Source organism: Python bivittatus, unplaced genomic scaffold (assembly GCF_059951505.1).
Source record: "Python bivittatus isolate LINGU-HERP-01145 unplaced genomic scaffold, Pbiv_v1 ctg000480_np1212, whole genome shotgun sequence".
Classification (NCBI taxonomy): domain Eukaryota; kingdom Metazoa; phylum Chordata; class Lepidosauria; order Squamata; family Pythonidae; genus Python; species Python bivittatus.
Window position 1 is genome coordinate 56764175 of NW_028277075.1, and position 27838 is coordinate 56792012.

At 36.8% G+C, this 27838-nt stretch overlaps 1 protein-coding gene across 2 annotated transcripts; it reads right to left on the reverse strand.

Annotated features, from left to right (window-relative positions):
* Window positions 1–27097, reverse strand: COPB1 (coat protein complex I subunit beta 1). Of its 2 annotated transcripts, XM_088145986.1 has the most exons (23): window positions 26912–27097; window positions 22313–22420; window positions 20679–20828; window positions 19457–19686; window positions 17854–18023; window positions 16701–16815; window positions 16168–16260; window positions 15493–15630; window positions 14570–14689; window positions 13627–13734; window positions 13348–13494; window positions 11870–12015; window positions 10535–10631; window positions 8621–8781; window positions 6422–6542; window positions 5623–5850; window positions 5287–5466; window positions 4623–4767; window positions 4383–4502; window positions 3988–4133; window positions 2677–2766; window positions 2087–2242; window positions 1–328 (listed from the first exon to the last, which is right to left on the reverse strand). In XM_088145986.1, exons 3-23 carry the CDS (start codon window positions 20767–20769, stop codon window positions 269–271), a joined length of 2862 nt encoding a protein of 953 aa, XP_088002112.1. In that variant the 5' UTR covers window positions 20770–20828; window positions 22313–22420; window positions 26912–27097; the 3' UTR covers window positions 1–268. The 2 variants fall into 2 exon arrangements, with proteins under 2 accessions (XP_088002112.1, XP_088002111.1); XM_088145985.1 differs by lacking the exon at window positions 22313–22420.
* Window positions 27098–27838: the final 741 nt, after the last annotated feature.

The window sequence follows — 27838 nt, forward strand, 5'->3', positions numbered from 1 at the left end:
TTATAGAGAATTGTATTTTATTTTAGTTTGGAAAGAGTACATATAAGAGACTAGACAAATTGACTCCTAAGGACATAGAGAAAAAATAGATTTGAAGTTTTATCAACAGTGATCCTGGATGATAAGTAAAACCTACAAATTATTTGCTGGAATGCATTCAATACAAGATCAGCTTCTACAACCAAAAAACATAGAAGATGCAAAATGTTCTGATCCAACAAGCAAAATTCCAAGCATTTAGTTGTAAATGATCAGAAGAATCTTAAATTTATAAATTAGTTTTCTTCTGAGAGAGATTGATCTTATCACCAAGACTCAGAGCCATTCCCTGTAAAAAAGATAATAATCACAATTTAAATAATAATTTCGATATGCACTAATTCACATGTAAGGGAAATATTTTTTCCCAAAGTCTGCATCTACATGACACTTGAAAAGATTTTAAGGAAGTTTGGAGCATTTTATAAGAAAATCCTGAAATAATTAAATCACAGTTAACCCTTCAGTTCAGTACTGAACACATTTTTTCCTAATTTCTCTTACCACTACAGCCCAGAAAAGTTTTGGGTAAAGCCTTTTAGTCATTTAACTTTTAGTTACCATCTTAAGCATTTCATTTCATAGAAACTTCTCAGTTTGATGCTATATAAATCAAAACCCACTGAGATAAACGATTAAGTACTGCAAAAGGTGGCCTCCTAATCATGAGGGACAGCACCCAATGACAGTACTCCTCCCCCTCCCCATGGCTTCCCAGATTATGAGGGTGCATAATGGGCCAAGGGGGGAAAAACCCATAATTGAAAACATCTATTAATTAAACTCTCATCTATATGATTTTTGTCAGAATGAATTTAAATGTAATTTTATTATGTTCTGATATCCTAAAGCTTTGGAAAAAAATTACATTCGAGTGTATACTATTACAGCAGTGTGCAAATTTGATAAATAAATAAAATTAATGGAATTGGTATGTCACAACACTGATTTTTATAATTTGGCAGTTCATAGGTTCTAAAGTAACTGCAGAATCCTTCCTGAAGTTTGTCAAGTACAATGAGGGATAAGTTTTATTTTGAGATTCTGAATTTTTGCACACATTAATTGCCAACCCAACTGTAATTGGGAATGAAGGGAACTCAAGTATTTCAATGCAGGCATCAGAAAATCAACAAATTTCTAACGATACCTGGTTGCACTGAATTATAAATACTTTTAAAAGTTTCTCAAATATACTCAGCAGCTTTTCAGGAGATACATATATAATGAGGTATGAAGAAAGGTCCCAGAAGCCATCACGTAAATGCAACAGTTCATGGCAGTTCAGAAAATTCCTACTTCATTTTTGGACAGGATCTACTTCATCAGCACTTCTCCTCATGACGATTTACCGTATTTTTCCGACTATAAGACAATATTTTTTTCTAAAATCCTTAGCCTAAAAACGGAAGGGTGTCTTATTCAAGGAAGTCAGCTGAGAATCACGCGGTTCCAAACTGCCCATACTTTGTTTCTGCAGAGAGGCTTGCTCCTATTGCTAGCCTCCAATCACAAGTGAAATAGCTTGTCTCCCAAACAGACTTCCTCCAATCACGAGCCTGATGTAACTGACATCAGCTGACGCTGAACAAACCAATTAGAGGAAGGCTGATTGCAGAGACAAGCTATCTGCAGTTTCACTCGTGCTTGAATGTAATCAGTGAAGCAAAAGAGCCTGGAAATAGAGCTGCAGAGAGACAGTTTGGACCTCCTCCCACCGAGTGTATCAGGTCAATGTTAACTAATTACTAAATAAAAATGTGTTCTGCACTATCTTTAAAATACTGATTTTTTAATTTTGGGCTGGAAAAGTGGGGGTCGTCTTGTACATGGGGGCGTCTTATTGTCGGAAAAATACTGTATGTGTTTATTCTACAAAGATTTACAGGGTATTCCCTGTAGTCTGAAGAATTCATTCAGGATAACGTGCTATATAAGTCAATATACAGCAGATTATTCATTGGCTTAATGATAAATGGTAAATTAAAAGCAAACATTGTGAAAAGTTCACAAATTTAAGGGGACAGCTCCACAGAAATATAATTACCTGACTTTTTGCCCGAATTCTTATATGTCCTGTGACTGGGGCATCAGGTCCAAGATGAATTGGCTTTTCAATGCTGACGTTTGCAAGTGCGTCTTCTCCAAATATGGAGCGTGCATATAGGTTGGCAGCCATGAAGCCACAATAACCAGAAAGTGCCTAGCAAACAACATTTGATACGTTTATAAAAGTATATTTTCCCCTTGAAGCTTAATAGCTGAGCAGGCCTGTGGTTTAACGCCTGACCTTTTTTTTTCATTACATTACATCCAAAAAGCAATAAATATACACATACCTTATTTATTCAAGAACAGATTTACATGAACTGACAGTGAAACCAAAATAAAGCAAATTTTAAACCCATTAAATCCTTAACATGCTATCAGTAAACCCTTCAGTCAAAATGTTTAGCAAAAGCACTCCACTTGTCACTGGCATCCTTTGCCACCAACATCCCATTCCAAGAATCTAAGCCCCCCCCAAAAAAATTCAGCAGATAAGTGCAGGAGTTGGGTGGGTGGCAAAAAGGATTAGAAAGACAGAAGTACCAAGCAAGCCCCATTCTAATTCCAGATCTGGATAAAAGGTCTTACCTTTTCTGGAGTAAGGCATTTCATGTTAGTTGATTTTAATATATGTTGCAAGTATTCATTCAGATCCACTATATTGGTATTCACTGTAACCTTCAAAAATAAATACACATTAACTTATCAAGCTATCTTTCAATCGATAAGAAATAGTTGAAAACATCTGAGTTTTTAATCTCAGATTTCATAAAACATCATTTGGGTTTTTAAGTGTTACCATCAATTGTATTCTACAATTTCAGAAAACTACCCTAGTTTTCAGTTCTTTCGACATATCACTTCAAGGATGTGAAGCCACCCAGTCTTCTGGAATGGGCAGCCATAATAAATTTAATAAAATAAACAAACAAACAAACTTTTATCAATATTTTTGTGGGTGGTGGTTTCAATACTGAATTATTTAAATCAAAGATAAGCAGCCTGTGGCTCTCTGTTTATTTCAAAAATTCTTTGCAAGGAGTTCAGATCTCTGACAAAAGCAATCTGTTCTTCCTTGCACTCTGCTATACGAGGAGGGGGAAGAAGGAGTGGGGGAGAAAGGGGCTAGAAAGAGAGCAGTAGTGGTCCTATCCCCTGTAGGTTCTAGTGCCAGTTCTGGCATTACTGGCAGGTACTGTGACTCATTATTTCAGAGGGAACATGGACAGAAAAGAAATAATGCTTACTTATCCGTGATATAAACCAATACTTTTATCTTTTTCAGAGGTATGAGACTGACTATAGTGGGAGTATGCAATATCACAAAAAAGCAATTTCTAATATATTTGAAGAATTGTATATGATTTAAAAGACTGCAGACTATTTTAAATCAAAAATGCTCCAGCAATAATCTAATTGGGATCTCTTTAAATATTGCAGCCTTTCTCACATTTTCTATACTTCTGGTGTAGAGGTATTTGTACAGACAAGATCACTCACTCACCTGAAAAGTTCTTTTATATACAGCTTACAGTGTAAATGCTCATTGGATCCCTGGTGTTGATCTAATTTATTATAGCTTATAATTATAGTTAATGATTTATACTATGTTAACCAGGTATTCTTAATTTAAATCTTAATAGTGATTTTTAGTTTTTCCTCCAGTGATATAACACATTTCATAACTTTATAAATTACTAACAATATTTGAAAAAGTGTAATCTCGTGACATTTTAGATCCCGTGTTTACTTATTTGTACCTTATTAACTGTACTTTACATTTCCATTCTTTTATACGTCTTTTATCCTTCATGGTTGATATGGTTTCTTTCTTATTATTATAAAAATGTTTAATAATAAAAATATAGTGTAAATATTGAAACAATTTATAGAGCTCACTTTGTTTTCCCATTCAAATTCTGCCCACATCTGACGGAACTCAGCATCAGTACAACTAGCAGGCTGGATGTAATCCATGATGTCAATGTGTATGTCACTGAGAACAACACAGTTTCTATCGCTGGCTGCCCCAGAAACATCGTACACTAAAAACAAAGAGAAAAAAAGTCAGCACATATGTTGTGAGTCTTAAAACTGAATGAAATACATCATTTCATTTCTAAAAAGAGACACCTTTCTGAAAATAGTATTACTGAATATTTTAAGTGCTGTTGATTAACTCCTGTATTACAATATATTATAATTCATCCACCCATTCATTCATTTTCTCTCAACAGGGACCTGAAGTGTCAAACTTTCAAAATCCCTTATTATATATAAAACAGAACACTTACCAATGTTGCCAAAAATAATTCCATTTTCAGTGGAAGCTACTTTCACGTTCGCTTTTATATTGGCAAAATCATGTGGCGCAAGGGTCAGAGGAGATGGTTTTTCCACAAGCTTCAAGTCGCCTATTTAAAATGGTTTGAAGGGAACACACAAACACAATGTTAATGAAAAACATGGAAAAAAGTATTCAGGAAAAAAAAAAAAGTAACTGTACACAAGTGTCAAAATGGGGGGTTCTTTACCCAATGTAGCCAATTCTAGCGTGCAATTCTGCAATGTATCGCTCGTCTGGTTTACCACAAGCACATCCAACACAATATCATACTGGTTGACGTGGACATATGCTTCTGCATAGACTGGATCTGAAAAACCTGTCAACTGAGTCACCTGTCAAGGATAAGGAGTTACTTAGGCAGCAATTGACAGCCCTCTACCAGAAAAACCTCAGTGAAGATAATGCAGTTGCCTGAGCATCCACACATGGCACTTTGGTGTTGCTGTCTTATCAAAAAGCTGATTAAGAATTTTGGAAAATAAGTGCAGATCATTTGTTTTATTACCAATAATATTTAATTCCACTTAGCTCTATAAGCCCCTCTTAAACTTGCCAATATCCCAAAGCTATTAAGACAATTCATTCCAAAATACAATTACTCTCTTTCTCACTGGCATGGCAACCCATACATTGAAAGACTAAACCACACAGTTAAATAAACTATATATTTACAGTTCTAGTAGCACTTCCTTGTTTTGCTTAGGAAACCACGTCATCAGTTTCCCTTCACCTACAGCTAAGCCTTATTTGCAGAGTTTCCTCCAAGGCTTTCACTACCTTTCACTATTAAACATGAGGTAAGATACTTCCCTGCTGAAGAACTGCCTGGGAAGAATCCAAGTTTACATTACCTTGTTGAGCTTGGATGCCAGTGGATCAGCAGCTTCTTTTCTTTGAGTGTTCCCCATAGCTGCCAAAAGACTGAGCTGAAATTGATCTTCTTTTGAGCTCATTTCGTTTTTAGCAGTAAGCTGCATAAAAGAAATAGGGTCGTCTGGTTGAATGGTCACGTTCCTCTTCTCAGACTCTTTCTGGCATAAGAGAAAATAAGAAATGGTTAAAAGAAGTGTAAACTGAAAGGAAAGGGCTGAATCCTACACGCTTCTCCTAAGAATTGGTCCTTGACCTTGGCACAGAACTGAAGCTTTCCAAAAATCTTAAAGATAGATGTGCAGATGAAATCTCACCTTCTGAGACAGCTTCTCCTCTTCCAGCTTAGCAGACAACATATGAGAAAGGGATTGCCTACACTCCTTGTTGAAAATATCATTCATCAGAGGGGAACATTCTGAGAGCACTTTCAGGCACAGGGAAATCCGATCCACATCATCATCTGTGATTGGCTTCTTGGGGAGAGATGACTTGCCCAAATGGAGAATAGTGGCCATAACTAGCATCGCCTCAGCTACAAAAGACTAAATTGGAACAGAGAGAGATGATAATAATACAACTTGCATTTCTTTTAATTCCATGCATTCCACTATTCTCTTTTTCAAAATGGCATGAAAGACTGAATCAAGACCCCAAAGAGTAGCAGCCACAAGACACAGGCCGCATCACACTAAATTTGTCCAGGCAGCCCCAAAAGAAAAACCATAATAAAGTCTTCCCTCTTGCTATAGGGCAGATGCTTTGGCATGCAATTTCCAACCATCACAGTTTAAAAAGTCATCCAGGATCTAAATTGTGGTTTGTGGTAACACTGTCTCTTTTTCTCTCTAAATTAATTATACAGATAAGACAGTTTTACAACCTATGGTCTCCCTTGATTTCTTTCAAATACGCTAAGGCACAGTTTACTGGGTTATGTGAAGCAGGCTGCTGCCTTTGGAACCCTATGCATCAGTAATGTATTATGTTGGGTCAGTTGTATCTCCATATAAATGAGCCTGCAAAGAACCATAAGTGAGATGTACAGCTTTTGCCTAAAAGTTGAAATTTAATGATACAAAGCCCCTATGAATACATCAGAGAAAAATCACTTACATTTTGTTTCTTCTTTTCTTGAACCAGAGCCACATAACGTAAAGCAATCTTGGTCAGAGTTGTCGCAAGGGAAGCAGCAACAAAGAAATCCCCATCCAACAAGAACCCTCTTAGTGGAGGTCTACAAAGAAAAGTAGACTTAACATTTAGAAAAGGAGCAGCTGGCAATCCCATGTATTCTGTTTTAGTTTAGCTGTAGGAAGGAATTCTTATACATTAATAGTATGCTACTGGATTTATAAATGATACTTAAAATGATATATTGCAATTATGTTAAAATTATTTTCATGTTGTGACAAAACTTTCCTCAGACAAGATGAAGATGAATACAGGAACTTGAGTTTCAAATACTTCTGGGAACTCTGACCTCTCTGTCTCCTGGATCTAAGATTCTTTCATCAATATTTTAGCTACTGAAGAGTTCATTAGTTTATATACAAAAGGAAAATTTACGTAGGTAGTTCAGTAGCTCTAGATAGCCACAGATACTGGCTGATAAAAGGCACGTGCCCATCTTAGTAATATATACCAAGGAGATATGGGAACAGAAACTCACAATTAGTCATGACAAAGTCAATTATCTCCCTCCAAAAGTGAGTAAGAACAGGGCAGAAAATTGGTGTTCTTGGTGAGATTCTAGCTTCTAGAATGCATCTATGAACCCACCAAATAGCTGAAATCTCACAAGCTTCTGGGGTTCTAGCTCTAGTATGGGAATACTAAAATCTTGCCAGGTTTTCAATGTTTTTGTGGGAAATCTTTGGGCAGAGAGTGCTGCAAACATTTTAAGACTTAAATTATCAGGCTTGACACCTAAGAAAATTGTTGTCCTCTGCATGAAAGGATGGCAATGGTACATTCTTCCCTTATAACAGATTCTACCAAATGTGGTGCTAAAGGAGTCATGCAAGACGTTCATCCCTTTCTCATCACAGCCTCCTGAAAAGCCACTAGTCAAAGGACCATCACATGAAACACCTAGAGATGAGAATGGGGGGGCGGGGGTTATAAAAATGTGGGGAAAGAGAGCTTATGCAATTGAGAAGGCTTCCTATGCAAGCTGGCTTATCTCAGTTTTCCATGACACCTTCACCAACTGCAGCCTCCTCTGTGTCACATGCTTGGTCTTTCTTGTAAGACAATTTCGATCTTCTATATAGGCTTTTTAGGGGGCAAAGAGTAGAGAGAAGGAGGAATTCTGCCCACTTGAGTGCCTTTCTGGTACTGCTGCAGTTGATGCAATACAGTGTGGAGGAAGCTGAAAGCTGTAACACTTTTAACATGCAGAAAGAACTGTACTCATGCATTTGTTTGCTTTCTCAAAAGAACCACCCGAAACAAACTACAAATGATATTAGGTTAATAGTATAGTTATTCCAGTTGTAAAACTTGATTACAATAGTATCCATGAAGTGACCAATTATAAGAAACAATCTGGTTCAAACAGTACCAGAAGCTGGTCAAGACATTTCACCATAAACCACTTGATTGCAACAAGGAAGGTTTCTTCAAGCTGCACACAACTAGTTCCTTTATAAAAATATTGCATACATGCCTTGTGCCTGCACTGTAAGATTCTCTTTGTCCATGATTCTGCCAACTTGCAGGTGCTATAAGCTCACTATGATTTTTAATTCATGGCCACTTGCTAAAAAAGTACTGTCTTTCTAAGGAATTCTGTAATAAGATTTTATTTATAAAAATTGGGGGTCATCTTATTAATTGTTCCACAGGAGGAATGCTTTTATCAAGAGAACTCACAGAAAAAAAATTCCCATCTCTCTGCAATTCCTTTTTACTCCTCACCCTCTAACTCCACTCTAAGGGTTGGGGGAAGAGGGGGCTATAAAATAGACAAGTAAAGTGAACTACACTGGGAAATAGAAAAGTCTGCCGACAACTCTTCCATGACAAAGAATTTCATCCTTTGCACAATACTTACTAAATCATCTGTTCTGTCCAAAAATGGATAAGAAAAAAACCTGTTGCGGTTATCTTTTCAAATAATTGCCTTTACAATAAATTATTATCATTACCTTCTAAACTCCAGAGCAGAAATAAAAACACCAAGTATAGTACAGATATTATGAAAGATAAAATAAGAAATCACATTAAGAGACTTGTGCAAAAAAAAAAAAAAGACACATTATATGTGTATGTTTATATAAATCATCCTAAGAACAGCAAAAACGTAATCACCTCTCTTCTTCCTTTTTGGCAGGTCTGGAGCTACTAAGGGCACTCTGTGTAGCATAAGTTCCCATTTCAGTTACCAGCTTTTGGGCTGGACCCACAGTGATTTCCTCCTCAGGTTTCAGCTCACCAGCTTCTTTCTTGATTTCAGATTCTACTATTGGGATCTGGATGTAAAAAAGCAGCAGCAGTAAAATTGTTAAAAAGGCAAGCATGCTCCCTCCTACTCTCATTCCTCATCTTTTCAAGCTTAATAATCTTGAAGCTGTTCAATGTACTAATTGCCTAATTTACTAGAGCTTTTTTTGTGGTTCCAAGATGTATTGAGAACACTGCTTTAGGCTTAGACCTGGTCTCTGTGGATGCTAGAGCCTGGTACTATTTAACTTTTGGCTAAGGTTAATGTTTTCCTAGTGGATTTGGCCCCATTGGCTCTTGGAGACCACTCTAAGTTAACTTGGCTTAAAAAAAAAAAAAAAAGCTTCACTCTCTAGGACTCTCTTTGGAGAACCTCTGCCTACTAGGCTTTAAAGTGTGAGAAGTGCCCAATGCTTATGTTCCTGTGGGAATGGCTCAGTGAGTCCCTTACCCATATATATCTTTTCTGCTCTCTCTATAGGGAATTCCAGATTTCTTATATCCATCCTATCCTTAAGAAATTCCCTGGTGGAGAACAGAACTTTGATTTGTTGTTTCTTTTGTTTGAGTAGGATCCAGATATATCCTCTCAAGTTGCTCAATTTTGTGTTTTCATATGTACCATCCATCTTTTCTTGTGATCAGGAGTCAAGACTGACCCAAAGGCATGCGCACACACATGCACGTACACAAAGTTATATACATATACATATATTTGTTTTGTTTATATTTGACTTCCGGCTGTAATAAAGATTATTTTCAAGCACTAAGATAAATGCATTACAATCAAGGAATGGGAAAATAAGAGGATTTTATAAGCTTAGGAGATTTGATTACTAATAACAATCTTATTACTGCTGTATACACTATGTATTTTGCTATGATAAATGGTTGTGAATTCCAACTTGGCTTCAAATGTGCACGTTCATGGTAATCATGGGGATCATTGGCTATTAGCCTTGATGGCAGTGAAGGCCCTCTGCTGGGAGACTAGTGGGTTTCCCTGTGCAGTTGGTTGGCCACTGCAAGAATAGATTGCTGGATTAGATAGGCCAGGGGTCTAAACCAGCAGGGTATTGCTTTTGTTCTTATTAATATTTATAAGATCTAACAATCACAGTCATGAACATAACATTTGAAGAATTAGGTAGATTTACTTCATTTAAGGTAAAGGGCATCTCTTCAATATTACATAAAACTCTTTTGTCAAAAGATTTTGGCAGCAGGAAGACAATTTGGAATTTGATCTTGGATCTCATTAGAATTTTCTACAACATAGAATTCCTTTTAAATCTACAAACCCAATGTTATCTGAGCTGCCTTGCAAATGTGCAGTAGGAAGTCTCATAATTGTCTTTGCTCTGCACTTCCCCAATTCTGCTTCCAAGGATTTCCAATTAAAATGAAGGCAGAAAAGGATTGTTTCCATTGGGAGCTAAATGTTGTCAGATACAATCCATTATCTCAGATGCCTCCCAGTTAATCAATCCCTTTTGTAAGCAGGGCATATTAATTAGATTTCTGTCATAAGATTACCATTAGTTTCATCACCCATTGCTGAGATGATCAGTTCCTTCAATATAATGAAACTCTGTTCAGTTACACTATCAGAAATTATTGATACTAGCATATTGCTTTTCATTTAAAGAATTCCTAAATGCATCCTCAGGAAATGAAGAACCAGTTTCAAGATTCTATAGAATTTTTCAGAGATTATGTTTTTCCTCTGAAATAGATCAACTTAGAAAAACATTTCCAATTAACAACAATGCAGGCACATACCTCTCCCAATGATCTACGGACCTCTGTCATTACACTCTGTATATCTTCCTTTGTGCTGCAGTATTCTCCGAGGATCCAAAGTGCTCCCCGATAAATTCTGTAAAGCAAAGCAGAACAAACTATTCAGCCAGGTTATTTATGACAATGGATTTGATTTTGCAAGGGATTACATGGAAACACCACTCATCCCAGATAAAAGAAAATAAATCATAACTTAGAGAGGGTATATTTTCCTTCCAAGAAGTGCACTTTTCTACTCCACTGATTACCAAGAGTGAGTGTCAATTAAGTACAGAAAAGCAGATAAGCAGCAGAACAAGCTCTTCTCTATTACTCCCTGTCATAAGTAGAAAATTCTTTCCAGCAACACAATGAGTTGTTTGAATGTCACAGATGCATGCCTGAGTCTAGGTAAAGGGAAAGAAAGCTCTGCCAGTGCAGAGACAATGTGACAGGTAGGAGAGGAAATGATGGGGGAACAAAGTGTCTGCAACCAGCAAAAAAATTAATTGATAGCAAAGTCCTACATCCATCTAAGCAGTTCTGACACATTCACTGAGACTTACTCTCAGTGGATATATATATATATATATATATATATATATATATATATATATATATAACTGCACCCTTGGGGGACCTTTAATACAAATTGTAGCTTATTAACTATGCTTCATATTCCTCCTGAAATCTAATAATAAATGAATAAATATATAAATATATATTATTTGAGAACAGGATTATTGGATTTCACTAATATAAATTTAGATTTTTTAAAAATGTCCTATTGGACCCTGCCTTTTTTTAATTGTGTGGACCAGAAATGGGCCAGGTTATATAGAAGAATGAACATTAAAAATCCCTGAATGGCAATTTGTGGATATTTTATTTAGAAACAGTCACTTGTGCTTCAGATTTCTTTAAGGAAATAATATTTAATGAATTTTCGATCGCTTCATATTCTGACTTCATTTTAATGCAATTCTATGATAAATCCAAAAGCGAAGTAACAAAGGCTGCAATCCTGGGAATACAGCCAACTAAACACAATGAGATATTTCTTAGTAGGCATTAGAGAACTGCAATGCAGGTCTTTTAAGGATGAGATTTAGATCTGGTAAGTTCTATACAATGCATCAAAATGGAATTTTAAATGCATTCAGAGACAAATCTTCAGCAATAAACTAAATTCCTACTGTAAGAAAGTCATTTCATCCAAAGTCATTTGTATCTAGATTACTTTGGTGGTGCTGACAGCATTACAAACACAAAGTCTTAAAAGTAATACACATTGAAATTCAAGTGCTGAATTTTCGAGGCATATCTTAAACTTACTTGACAGACTTAATAGCATGGAAGACTTCCAACATTTTCTCTACAATTAGTAGTCTGAGATTATCAAAACGCTGAATGGCTTCACGCACAAACTCCAATACATCTGCAGCTGCCGCTTCATTGTAATCACTTAAGAACTCCATCAACTAGAAGAAGAGTAAGTATGAACAACGGCATCCCCACATCTGGAAGAAACCACTGCACCACTGACTAATACAAGACACAGCAAGATGGCACCTGACTATGTATACCAGTAACAGCACCCCCCCAATAAATTAAACACTACTGAAATCTCATGGAGTTTGGTAAGTTTTGGAGATTTCAGATGAATCACTCATACCTTTGCCTGGGCTATTGTGGGGAACCATGGAATGACACAAAAGTAACTGCTTAATGTCTGGTTAATACAAAATAAGAATGGGAATGGTTACCAGTTTAAAAGCATTTATGTGCAACTGTTTTTGACATGACAATTTAAATTGACAAAAGACATTAGGTGCAGCTTAGTTGCACCATAGTATATTACACTAATAAATAAGAGATATCTTAAAAACGTAGATCAGAGGTACACAATACGGAGCCCCTGGATGGCCTTCAGCCTAACAAAAGATGAGCATCCCTGATGTAAATGGTAATAGCTCTGGCACAGTTCACTTTTTAATCAATATAGCCTATGCAAAATAGATGTAGATGGAATGGCTCAGTAAAGCTAATTTATGAATACTTAAATGAAAGTGACATATCTCTGTAGTCAGAACATTCTTCATAATACACTTCTATAAAAAGAAATATATATAATTATATAATGGCTGGGTTTACACAACATGCTATACTCAAGCAAATAAACCATATTATGACTGAATGTGACAGCCTGCCTCACCAACATGCTGAACTATGAACTATTCAATTCCATTTTAATCTACTCTAGGCTGTAGCATGAACCCAGTTAAATTGACTATTAACAGCATTGTAAGACTGAATAAGTTCTTTAAAATCCAGCTCAGAAAATGAACACAGAATTGTCCTAACCATGTTGAAAGTAACTGAGAATGGAATAAGAGGTTAAGACTGGGTTGGAAGTAACTCTGGACCCAAAACCTGGCTTGCCTACTTTTGGATCAGCTTCTTCACTACATCAGTCAAAAGTCAGAAGGTCATTGTTCTCCATTGTTTTCAATGGAATGGAAAAGTATGTGAAAAAAGATCTACAAATTAAACCAACCAATTAAACCAATTCTGAGGCTGGATGCAGCAAATCACCAGGCACTAGGTAGTGAGTGATCATAACTTCTCAAATAAATAAAGAAAAACCCTCTAGGTTAGAAGTATCTCAAAGATAAACAGTTATTACAGAAGCAATATATAGGAAATCTGAATTAGGGATGAAGAATGTTTTTGTATAAAGTAAGCTGATAACAGCATCAAGTTAACAATAACAAATAGTGCAGACCAATGAAAACAAAAGTTGAATTACATACCACAGGGATGACATTGGCAGCCATGTCCGGGAACCGAACACTACAAGAATGTAAAGTCCGAACAAGCAATTGTCTGTATTTATCAGTGTCTTCATGCTCAGTCACATTATTTGTTTTAATTACTTCTTTCTTCAAAACAATCACCAACTAGTGGCAAAACAATAATTACTGTTAATTATAAATTATTATATGTATGTATACTAATATGTACAATATTAATTTTACATTAAGATTATATACATTTCCAAGTAAATAGGCATAAAGTAACATATATTTTACCTCTTCTACATTTCGGGAAGATACAAGATCAAGAGCCAACTGTAATGTCTTTTTGCGAACTTCCAAATCAGGAGTGCTCAAAACTCTTAGTATGTCCATAACCAAATCCTGAAATAAAACACATTTCATTTATAGGCATTCATTAATCAGACTAAGAAAATGCAGTTAAATTTGTACACAATTATAAGAATTGCCAAGCAGCATCAAAATGTATTACTAATAAATAAATGGATATCCCACCAGGTGGCATATAACAGATATTAGAGCAAAATTGTTGTTGTTATTATTGAAAAGTAGATTTTGAGAGAGTAATTTTAAATCAGGGAAGTATGTTGAAAGATTGTAAAATTCATTCTTGGCCTGTTAAATAATCAAGTTATTTCAATATCTAATTTCCCTTTGTTTTCACATGAGCAGACTAGCATTTGGAACCCCTAAAGAATGAAAGGTAAGTTGCCTTGAATGGTGTCTGCAACAAGCCAGCATGACCCAAAAATATGACACAAGATCAGTGACATCATGACACAAAGCTCACCCTTACCTACTTCATCCCAAATTCTGACTCAGATAAGTCATGATATCTAAGTCCTAATGTCATGATGCAAATTTTGTCACTTGCCCTCCTTTGAAGATGCCCATGGTGGTGTGGAATTTTGAGCAGAAAAAAACATAATGAGAAATGTAGTTCCTTTGTTCCCTTACTGAGGCAACTTTCTTATTCAAACCCAAAAACAAAAGACCACTCGAGGCTTCACTACATTCAGTATCCAATCAAGGTAGTTTTGATGTTACAGGAGTTGTACTATAGCAAGTATAGATAAAGCTGTATAATAAAAAAAATTAACTCCACCCCCCTCCAAAATTTCTTCACAATATACTGTTAGCATTTTATTTAATTGCTTTAAATTTGGGGAAACAAATGTAGTACTACAACTGTACCTACCTGCAGTACTCTTTCATGGGCAGGGTGATCCTTAAGTTCAATCAAGCGATCCAGGACAATCAGCTTCACATTGTTGTCACTTTCTTTAATGATCAGGTCAATATAGCACTGAGCTGCTGCCTAAGGTAGAATTAAGGTATTTAAAACATTATCCTTGTGCGATACAGAGAAAAAAAATTAAAAGTTAAGAAAATAAATCAATAAAATGCAATCGTTTAAGCAAATAATACGATTTGCAAAAGTGGAAGAATCAGGAAGCCTATATAACATTTATGAACATTTAAACCCACTTGCATATGCAGGTAGTTACCTGAATGGTCTGAAATGTTATACCTCAAATACCTCTTCCCCTTAAATAAGTCTTATGTTAGCAGGCCAAAAATTAAAAATCTTTAATGCCTGACCATCTCTTGTGACAAGTTTCCCTTTACTACTGACTGAATATAAACGGAAGACAAATTGAAGATTCAAACACAAATTGCAGCGCATCCACATCTGGGTGGTTGTGTACATTTTTTCATTTAGCATTGGTTTTGGCAGCACAAACCTCATTCTTTTTGATTGACAATTAACAAAACTGCGTATTTACCCAAACAAGTCCAACGGAGAAAGGACTTAATGAACCACACAGATGAAAATCAACATGATTTGAATCTTTCAAGCTCTCCTTTATATTTGTCATTTTTTTTTCTGAAAAATTGATCTCCAAGGCTTGGTTTTGGTTTGATGAGAATTCATACAGCTTTTCAGTTTAGTATACAAGCCAAACAGATCCACAAGGCAACCCGATTTCCCATTCTCTTGGCCCATAACAAACCTGTTCAAACCTGACTTGGCGAGCATCATTAATCTGCATAAAGATTGCCTAGTCTCCGACTATATAGTATTTTCAAACTTTATTAAATCACAATGCAATGCAGTACCTTGACTGCAGTTGGGGCACTGGAAAGTGTAACTAATGTTCCTGCTGCTTCATATTTTACTGCAGGACTTGATGACTGTAGTAGATTGTAGATACAACGAATAAATCGAGCTCTTTCTGAAGGATTAGCATGACAAACCTACATTTGGAAATCAGACACAGAAACATTTATTTACATCCTGAGTAAGGATTTTTTTTAAAAAAAATCATCAGTTGCTTAGTTTCTTTATAACTACATCAAAATTAGTGGAAGACCATAATCAAATTATGTCTCAAAGTACACTGTATTAAAAAAATACAATGACAAATCTAGTAAACTTCAAGCAGTACTTTACTTCATGGCTTCCTATCCTTTTTGCAACCCAGCCCCCAACTGCCAATCATAAGAGCTGAAAGAAGCACATTGTATGGACACCACAAAATATAAATGGAGGAGACAGCTATCAGCAATCATAAATGGTACAAACAGAAAGGTCTTCTGCTGCTTGGACCTAACTCTCTTTCCATCTAACAGTGTATACTCTAGCTCATGAAAGCTTCTGTCACAATTTCTTTTTCCCTTTTCAAGCTTCTCAAGTTACTAACTGAACTTATGACTGAATCTTATTTCAACAGCACATCTTGTTCAGAGGTAATTGCTTTCATTGTTAAGGATTAATTTCATGATTTACTGTACCTTATAGATTAGCTCCACAATAACCAGCTGGAGAATATCACCAAATGTCTGGACTTGGTCAATGCAGGTACTCAAGTAATCTAAAGCTCGATCCTTTAGAAATGAAAAAACAAGCATGAGTTTTGCTGTACTCATTTGAAATTTAGTTCCACAGTATTTCTTATTCATATTTATATTCAACATTTCATCTATGAGGGACTTTATTACTCTGTTTATCAGTATTATTATTTATATAGTGCCTTCCAAATCCAAGAAAAATAAAACAGTGATGGAGACTTAATTTGGGGCAGGGGGTTGGGTGGAGAATTAGCAAACATGCATCACACACATAAACAGAGCTGGAATTTTCTGGAGTTTCTTTTCAGGTTTTGGAGGGATTAGAGTTCAGGGGTTCAGATAGCTACAGATGATGGACCTGTACAGTGAAACTCAGGCAAGGTTGTCTTGGCATATACTACTGAAGTTGAAATGTCAGTGCCAAATTAACAGCAATTATTAAATGTAAATCAGAACTAGGAAGGCTATATTTTTACCTGATCAGCATGAATTAGCATCATGAAGGCATTTCTTTTGCAACTAGCATCTTTCTCATTCACCAGAAAATCATGAATCAGCTCAGGGGCATCAGGTATAAGATGTTCAAAGTTTCTTTTGAAAAAGCACAGATATTACTTACAAACAAAAGGTTTGATAATGCAAGATATAGACACTGTGTCTTGGGTGGGGGAGTTAAAGAACAATTCTTCATTCAAGATCTGTACCTGCATTTCAACAAGACTTCTCAAACTAGCATACCTGTATTTTCAGAAAAGAAAAGATTCACTAATAGTGTGAATCTGTAACACTGCAATTATATCCAGGTTATAAGTGAAGGAGAGATGTAGCAAATGACTAAAAATTAATAGGAGCTGAATGTTTCTGACTGTCTTCCACTTATTTATTTTTTTTATGCACTGTTTAACAAGCCACTAGCAAGTGTGTAAAAGCCCTTTCTAAGACAATCTGATTACCAGCAAGGAAAATCATTCCACAAAGGTATTCTCTGGGTTATGGGCTAAGTTTACATAACATGCTATAAACACTTGGCATGTTTCCATTTCATTTTTCTTCAATTTACACTACTTCACTTGCATCTAAAATAAAATAAAAAAAATTCAAAATGGTTAAATATTTCAAACCCAAGACAAAGGCTCAGTATCAGTTTCCAGGCCAGTAGGCATACATTTCTGATACACAATTTATTTATTATACATTGTGACCTATAATGTATGACTTATACATATTATTCTACACAGCTGGATATTACATATTATATAAATAAAAAAATTATAAATTAAAAACAGATAACATCAATCACATTACTTAAAAGCACAACTATTATAAATACTTAAATGTTAGTAAATTTTCATCATGCATCTGAATTTCAACAGAAATGGCAAGCTTTTATTTTTCTTCTTGAAATTGATTTTATTGGCTAGTGAAGTCTAACTATGGGACCATTATCTGTTTTGATTTTGGTCAAAAGAGATTAAATCCCAGAGTTCTGAAGATCTTTATTCATTTGTATACACACACATGCATATTAGCAAGCAAATGTTAGAGATATTATAAAGATGAATTACAGATATTATAAAGACCATTTTCCATATGCAGGCTTTGCGATATTAGTCAATTGACAGAATTTACCTGTAAATAGTATAAATTGCAAGGACTGCATTTCTGCGCACATAACTATGACGATGTTCCAGACATGCCCGGATAGCTGGCATCAATGGCTCTAGCAGTTCCGGTTCTTTAAGTTTGCAGAGAAAACGAAGAGTGGAGCCTCTGATAAACTCATTTGGATGTTGAAGATCCTGAGGCAACAAAATTAACAAAAAGTGTTACAGGGTTGCTATCTAATGGTATCAGGTGTCAGATTACTTATCTCCTATACAGACCCTCTGAACCTGATCTAAAGAGTTGAGGGACCTACTTATGCAGAAAGGGGGAGAAGAAGAGAGCAAGGCAGGCAACCTTTTGAGTTCCTTCTTACAAAAGAGAGAACAAAGGAAATCAACCTTTGGCTGATCAAATTATCTACCAAACTCATACAGTTGGAACATGGTCATACAGAAATCTGAACCTTATTATATATTCAACAGTGCTGAAATCTTAAGCATACTTCCAAAACATATGCCACAGGATCACCATGGCTTTCAATATATAATGCTTACACAGATACCTATGTCCAATCAGATTAAATAAAGACAAATCTCTAGAACTGTACTCTCCTCAGTATTTAATGAAGTTAAGACAAGTAAGTGGCCAGTATCAGCTATAGATCAAGCAATCTTCTGCATTTAAGAGACATGGGACATTATATTGCAATCATGTTAAAAATATAATAATACACCTAAAATCCACAGATGAGTATTTATCCAGAAATGTATAATAAAATATATTTGAATAAAAACAAGATTAATTCAACTGAGCGCATTACAGCTTCTTTAAAGAGATCAAAACAACTATTACAACTCTCGCTCAGAATACTCAAAACAGCCATTTTGCATATCCTTACTTTGGATGCATTTATGTCTTTTTATTAAGCAAAGATATGTATGAAATACTGTACCGAGGAAGACTTTTTGAGTCATTACCCTTGCATCTATGCCAGCAAACTATTGTTACTATGACCTGAACACACTTAAATGAATGTCAAAACACAACTTGAGCTCTTAGTTTATTCCAGATAACAAGTTTCCTTGTTCAACATTAATATGAAACAATACTTAATTAATCTACAAAGTCATCTACCAGAGTTCCCTGAGGAGAAAAAAAAGAGCAGGCTCAGCTTCATTAGGTGATATATGTACATTTGAGTTGAGCCTTGTAGATCTACACATGCCACTATTCATATTATTTTGCTTTATATATTTTTACATGCATTAATGTTATATTTTAAAACAATATGTTATATATTTAGCTAGAACATTTATTTCTTAATTCACAGTGTTTCAATAAAAAAGGAAGAATCTATTTTAGAGCGAACTAAACAACTGGCATAAACTGACACCTGGCTGTTTTTAGCAAGATGACATCCTAAATGCATTTTGAAACACGGATCATAAGTCATGCATTGTAATGGAATAGAATTCTAATGATTCAAAATGTTTAAACCTATATGGAAACTGATCTTATGCCCAGTAAACATCCTTATAATTGCCTACTGGAAAAGAGAAAATGAGTACTATAAACTAATCTGTAACAAGAATTTCATATCAGACATAAATCCAATTAAAAGATTAACCTTTCTGTAGGCATCACAAACAAGGATCATTTCTTGCAGCAATCTACCATCTGGAGTAGTCTTGGGAACAATCTCCCAAAATACTAAAAGTAGTTTCTTTATGGTGTGGTCTTGAAGTGGCAGCACAAACCGAATAATAGTCATCAGAAGTCCTGGCAACTTTTCACCATTTAGTATCATTATTATCACTTTTTTCAAGGCCTCTGTCTTTAATTTCACATCTCCTTTTTCTGTTAAATGAAAAGGTTTAAAGTAAGCACATCGTATGATAGTATAAACTTTTGCACTATGAACCACTGCTTTGCTTATTCTTACACAGCTTCTTTTGGATATAAATTTCTCATCAAAAGCTCTTACACAATGATGAAGTGTTCAGTGTTTTTCAAACTTGGCAACTTTAAGATGTGTGGACTTCAACTCCCAGAATTTCCCAGCCAGCATGCTTAAAGTTGCCAAGTTTGAAAAACACTGGTGTGGATTTATGTACTCCAACAACAACAACAAAGTATATAGGCCAATGAAGCAAAAATGGAAGCACTGCTGAGTAATTGCTATTAAGTTCATACAATCCTCAAGCCAGTCACTGAAGGCACTTCTATTTAGAGTACAAATACAGCAATCATAGGACAAAGAGCTTGATAAGTGTCCAAGTGAAAGTTAATCTTCTGCAAAGAACAAGAGCTGCACATTGCAGAACAGTGACACTAAGAGTGTGAAAAATGTTTTACTTTAAATTGTTTTGAGTGTGAAACTTCATAAAAAATCCAGTTTCAGATGCAAAGTTGCCGCTTTGAATGCAAAATGGATTGCCTCTGAGCCTTTTTCAGGATACCCAGAGCTCTGAACAGCTGTTTCAAGCTCAAGACATTTCCAAAATGCTCAAAACAACCCATTCTGTAATTTATTTGAATGTAAATTTAAGTTCTGAGGGATGCTGAGTAACCTGTCTCCCTCTCTCATTCTTGTTATTCAAGCAACTGGTGTGTTTTTTAAAAGAACTTTTCCTTTCATTGCTCTGTAGTTTGTTAATCACTTCAGCCATCACTATATATTTTAGATTGCTCATCTTCAGTATCATTGCAACTCTGTAATATTTAAATAAATTGTATATTATTATCACTTTTACTTTCTGTATATCACTTTGAGTGTAAAATATCTATTTAAATTTCTGAAATAAATATACCCAAAGCTATAAAACAGCAGCCTAGGAAATATTACATACCCAAATCGTTCTTTAAGCTTATTTCAGAGGGTGGTTCTGAGTCCATCGGCACTATAATTAATGTATAGCACACATTCTCTGCAGCCGTCATTGTGGTCTTCTGTCAAAGGCTTTCCAAATGTAAATACTTCCAAAGAGGTCTCAGAAATTCTAGAAAATAAATTAACAGAGCTAATAATTCACTATGATTCCTCATGCAATTCATAGAAGGTAACAGAAAAAAACCTCCAATAAAAGTTTGAAGCCTATAGTTTACCAAAGCACCCAACACGGAACTACTTAACTATTTAACAATTTTTGTTATGTTTTTCATAAACAGGAGAACATCAGATAAAAACACAATAGGGAGAATTAATCTCAAGGACAGTCTACATTTTAAAATAGTCACTAACCCTTCTCTGATTAAGACCACATACAATATAAAGTTGACCATGTTTCACTAAAATAACTAGGCATGACCTCAAGTTACGCACCTAAGTAGATAAGGCACAAATTGTTTCCATTTTTTCCAAACCTAGAATCCAACACATAGGACTGCATAAAACTATTTCCACAGCCTCCTGCCTGCAGTATTTAAGCTTTACGTCAGTGGTTCTTAAACTGTCTGACTTAATTACCCCTTTGCCCGGCCTCAAATAATGTCATTACCCCCTACAAAAAAACCCCAAGACTCTTGTTTTACACAAGCATCTCAGCAGCAGCAAACTGGATCCTCAAATCACAAACAAGCAATTACAGATTGCTCCATTACCCCCAGAATATGCCCAAATTACACTTAGTTTAAGAACTACTGCTCTGTGCCTCTCAGCAAAACTACTTCAGTGCCTCCCAAAATCATCCTATGAGTATGCAAACTTAGATGCAACTTCCATCAGGATTGCTGCCAAACTACAGCGGCAAAACAACATGGGGAGCTCTTTGAAATGGCTCCTCCTTCAAAAAACACAATGCTCGGAGCCATAGCTTCAGAGAAGCACTTCCCAAAGTGTTCCTCTTAATGGTTTTAAACAGCACCACAAACATGTCTCATCTACCGTGGCTTCAAATGCACACAGAAATAATGTATGCATCAAAACTTTGTTGGTTTAGCAGGTGACCAGCCTTAAGCACAAAATTCTAAAAATTGTTTAAATCCAGAAACAATATACCTATACAATATAAATAAAACCATAACGGAAGTTTAAGCACACTAAATGTAAACATCATTTTGGTGCCTTTCAATTACAACAATTAAGATATATAATTAAATATATAAATAATATTTAATGGATACAAATTGAACTTAATATTGGATTCCCTATTGGTTGGATGATGCCATTCCTCCTGACACTTAAAAGTTAAATTTGGAAAATGTGGAGACAAATTTCACCTTATCGACTCCTAATCTTCTATCATGGTCTTTTAAAGTATGAAGCTAAATTTATTTTATAAACAGGATTTTGTAGGATCAAAGACTTAATTATTGAGGTAAATGTTATTGCAAAAGGATTAGTCACAAATTCTAACTTGCTTTCAGACCAGTCAAGCTTAACCATTCCTTTCTAAATATCTGGAACTCAATCATTAAAAATATTAACATTACAGAACAGTATGTATCTACTTTGAAGCTTGTCAGTATTATGTAACATTCTTACATCAAGCTTGGCAGTCTTGAAAATCTTTAAAAAAACCATTGGCAGCTGACTTGATATCTGAAATCAGTCAATCTTGCTGAAGTTTACAGCAAAAAGCTTTGAAAAATCCTATAATAAAGGATAAATTTATTCAAATCTGGTCACATTTATTAGGTATATTAACAATGTTTCCTAAGAGATAATCTTGGTATAAATATACACTGCGTGCACAATTATTAGGCAACTTGTATTTTTGAGGATGAATTTCATTATTGAACAACTACAGCGCTCTCGGTTAATCCAAAATGTTAATAAACCTCAAACCTGAATATTTAAGAAAGTAAAAGTGAGGTTTTGGCTTTCTTAGGAGTATATCTATCTGTGCACAATTATTGGGCAACTATTAGCGTGCAGAATTATTATGCAACTAAATGAAAAACAAAAATTCCCCCATCTCACTCGTTTTCATCTGTTAAAGTGAGAATAAACAAACAACTCAAAATTTACAAATAAACATTTCTGACATTTCAAACAAAAAATCAGTGACCAATATAGCCACCCTTCTTTGCAATAACAGTCATAAGCCTTCCATTCATGGAGTCTGTCAGTTTCTTGATCTGTTGACGATCAACTTTTTGTGCAGCAGCAACCACAGCCTCCCAGACACTGTTCAGAGAGGTGTACTGTTTTCCTTCACCGTAAATCTCCCGTTTGAGAAGGGCCCACAAGTTCTCAATAGGGTTTAGGTCAGGTGAGGAAGGGGGCCATGTCATTAGTCTTTCATCTTTGAGGCCTTTACTGGCTAGCCATGCAGTGGAGTACTTCGATGCATGCGATGGAGCATTGTCCTGCATAAACATCATGGTCTTCTTGAGAGATGCAGACTTTTTCCTGTACCACTGCTTGAAGAAAACACTGCTTCTAAAAACTGGCAGTAGGTTCGGGAGTTGATTTTGAGTCCATCTTCAACCTGAAAAGGTCCAACTAGCTCATCTTTAATAATACCAGCCCATACCAGTACCCCACCTCCACCTTCTGGCATCTGAGTCGAAGTGGAGCTCTGTGCCCATTACTGATCCAGCCACAGGCCCATCCATCTGATCCATCAAGAGTCACTCTCATCTCATCAGTCCATACAACCTTTGAAAAATCTGTTTTCAGATATTTCTTGGCCCAGTCTTGCCGTTTCAACTTATGTGTCTCGTTCAGTGGTGGTTGAGTTTCAGCCTTCCTTACCTTGGCCATGTCTCTGAGCACTGAACATCTTGTACTTTGGGCACTCCAGGTAGGTTACAGTTCTGGAATATGACAGCACTGGAGGATAATGGGTTCCTGGTAGCTTCACGTTTGATTCTTCTCTAATCTTTGGTAGTTAATTTGCGTCTTTTTTTCTCAACATGTTTCTTGTGACCCTGTTGACTATTTGCAACAAAATGTTTTATGGTTCTGTGGTCACGCCCCAATATCTTAGCAAGTTCAAGAGTGCTGCATCCCTCTGAAAGACTTTTTACAATTTTTGACTTTTCAGAGTCAGTTAAATCTCTTTTTTGGCCCATTTTGCCTGAGGAAAAGAAGCTGCCTAATAATTATGCACACCTTGATATAGGGTGTTGATCTCCTTAGGCCACACCCTCCCTCATTACACAAATACACATCACCTGATATACTTATATCCAATAAGCATTCAGGTTTATACAGCTTGGAGGTGGAAAATATGCATAAAAATGATATGGTCAAAATACTCACTTGCCTAATAATTGTGCACACAGTGTAATTGGATAGAAAAATTATCAATGTTTATTGTATTTCTCTGTAACATCCCATATACACATTTTTACTTTCTTTCCCCCCTTTTTCTTCTTGTCCCGTCTATTTTTCTTTTTAATTCTGCATTTTTTTTCCTGGTCCTGTAGTTTTATTTCGTCAGTACATTATTTAATAAACAAATGTATAAAGAAAGAAAGACTAAATATAGTTTTCCAAATGAAGAGATGCAGTATGAGAATACCAAATATTATTATTGGGAACAGTACTATTAATCAAGGATAAACAGCTGAATGGATGAAAGTTCAGATAAGGAAGAGTTCCAAAAATAATTCTAGAAATTCTTGTGAATGTTCAAGAAAAAAAAAATTAAATGTAAACACATCTGAAGTGTCAGATGGTTTACAATCTTCTATAAAATGTGATATCCCCTAAACTTTGGAAAGTAAACCAAAACCTTGTTATTGTTTAAAATTTCCAGAGTGGAAGGTTTAAAGGAAATAATGTGTACCAACTGGCTTACAAATAATCTTTTCTGGAGAACTCATGCTGACAGATAGAGAAATAATAAATGTTTCGCATGTGTATACATAGAGTTGAGCGAGGGGGGGGAGTTTAAATATATAACAAATGACCAAGAATGATATGCTGGTTGTTCTGAATGGCTCAATAAAAAAATCTGACTTCTGTAAGTAAGAATTCCATGAAACATGCAAGAAAGAATTGATGCTGAGGATTACTGGAAGAGTTTCATAATAAAGTGACAAATACAATACTGCACAATGGCTTTTCTATAATTCTGTAACACGCTGCAACTAGGTTTTGACCAGCCCATCTAAAACTGGCATGATACAAATCCCTTGACTTAATTACCTGCATCCAACATCAAGACTCAAATATGAAAAGCTGGCTTTGTGGCATGACAAAAGCAACATAAGAATTTTGAAGCAACTACACCACCTCCCCCTCACCCAAATGGCTTCTTCCACGTTCAACCAGTCCCAGTCCTGCTCAGCTTTTTCAAGATCAGGAAAGATTGAGTAAGTGCTGCCACTTGCTGCAACTCTCCAGTTGGAGCATCTCATAACTAGAGTTCAGTTTATAGGAACCTCCAATCTAACCAGCTACCATTTTTATTTAACAATACATCTCTAGTGTTGGGCTTGAGCTAGAGAGGCAGATTATACAATACATCAAAAACCAGAAGAATCCATAAAAGAGATAATAATAATTAGCCATGTTGATTAAATGGAGCTCATGTATTCAGAGAATGAATTCCAGGTGCTGGAAAATGGTGTACATGCATGTCCCAGCTGTAAGCATCCCATTAGGCTTCTGATTTGCTATTATGGGAATCTGATAGCTGGAACAGACAAACCGTTGATCCAATCCAGCGCAGCTACAGGAGCCTGGGGGATGGGTGAGTGGGTGATGAAATGTATATTATGATGACATGATACAAATCCTTTGACTTAAGTACTTGTATCCAACATCAAGACTCAAATATGAAAAGCTGGGTTTGTGCCATGATACATGTTTTGCCATTTTTCATCATTGTGGTTTGTACCAGACACCTATGAGTACGACCCTTCTTTATATAGCCTAAGCTTCTGTAAAACAGTAGACTTTTTCAAATCAAGCTCTATTCCTAAAGACTAAATAGACACATCCATATAACTTTCTTTGTCAACAATATGGAAGTAATTTGCTATTGCCTTCTTCCAGGGTGGTTTTCCCTCCAATACCCCAATATAGCCTAGAGCTCTGGCCTTTCCTGAAGATTTCCCACCCAAGTACTAACCAGATCTGAGCCTGCCTAGCTTTTGGAAATCAGCCAATGTAGGCTAGATGCTGCTGGCTAGCTGGAAAAGGCAGAACCACTATTATGACTTTAAGGGACAGCTAAAGTGATAAAATATATAACTGACTAGAGCAGTTTGGAAGATTTCTTTTTAGTAATTTAGCAAATACTCTCATGGGTGGTGCTCAAGGGAAAGCTTGACAGATATTAACCTGGGATGCTCTAATTTGAACTCCTATAGTAAACAGTTTGGTGTAGTGCTTAAGACATCAAGCTAAAAATCTGGAGACCATGAGTTCTAGTCCCACCTTAGGCACACAACCAGCTGGGTGGCCCTGGGCCAGTCACTCTCTCTCAGCCCTAGGAAAGAAGCAATGGCAAGCCACTTTCCAAAAACCATGCCAAGAAAGCTGCAGGGACTAGTCCAGGCAGTTGCCAGGAGTCAAGGCTGATTTGAAGACAGAAGAAAACACACACACACACACACACACACACACACAAAAGTAAGCAGAGGGTTGGACTGGATGGCCCAAATGGCTCTTTCACATGCTATGGTTTCATGGATTGTCCTTGGCCTAGGTGCTCAGTGAGCAACGGCATCCTTGCTTTTTGAGCCCCAAACGAATCCCTGAAAGGCAAGGACGCCCCAGTCCCAGCAGAACATTCACCCCGCTTTGCCTTCATTGATTCAGAGGAAAATCGTTCTGTATTCCTAACGGAGTGAAACCCCAACGCCCTGCGATGGAAGGGCTACGAAGCCCTCCCCACCCCGACAGAGCCAGGCGGGTTGGTCGCTCTTGGGCCCCGCGGAACGATCTGAAGGGCGGCGTCTTCGGGAAGGGAAAGCCGGGTGCAGAGACGAGAGGCGGAGGAAGGGTCGCGGCGAGAGGGATCCCCTCCTTTACCATATCCGGGACTCGAACCTTTCGCCCGGAAAGCCCACCGCCTCGGCCCGTTGCCTGCCTTCCTCCACGCTTTCGGTGTTATCCAAGCGCTTCCTGGGCCCGCCTGCCCGCCCTCCCTCCCTTCGCAAACCGGGCGGCCGCCGCAGCTACCTCAGCCGAGGGATCTCGTGGCAGAATCGGACGCGGTTGCTGAACCCGCGCGGCAGCAGCGGCGGCCGCCTCCTTCTCGATCAGCCGTCGCAGAGCTCCCTTCCCCGCTCGTGCTGGCACCGCTGCCTGCTCCAGCTGACGTGGAAGACCTCAGCGCACAGGCCACCTCGCTGCTACGGCGGCCCTATCAGGACATGCCTCCTCCGTTAGCAGAAACGCGCGTCAGCTAAGGAGACGTCCGTCCTCTTCTGGCGAACTAGAGGAGCTGCGCGGCACTCGGAGTGACAGCGGAACCACTGCAGGAAGTTGTAGAAAGTGAGCGTAGGCACACGTTCGTACACGTGTGTGGGAATATACTCATGTAGTTCTGAGGATACTTTTGCAGAATCTCAAATTAGCCCACAGGAATCGCCAGCTAGGTTTTGCAACCAATATAAGGCAGAGTTGAAGTATCTAGTCTAGTTACTTGTTATGCATTTCACTGGAATCTGTTTAGCTCACGATTTCAACCGTTTACATTCCTGCTACTTAGATGGATCATTAATATAAATCTGGCTTATCAAAGAACCACATCTTCCTTAAAGTGACAGCTGCTAGCAGAAAAATGTTCTTTTCCTGTAACAAATCTTATGTTCTATAACAGCCCCCCCCCTTTTTAAATGCCCTCTAAAGTAGAATTTATATATAATATTTGTGTACCTCGGTGTGGAGAGCCAGTTTGGTATATTGGTTAAGGCATCAGGCTAGAAGCTGCAAGATTGTGAGTTCTAGGCCAGTCACACTCTCAGCGCCTTAGGAAGGACGCAAGGGCCAACCACTTCTGAAAAAAACTTGCCAAAAAAACTGCAGGGACCAGTTCAAAAACTGACTCGAAGGCACACATGAGTGAGAGTTCATTGGAAAGATTACAATATAAATTGTCTGGAG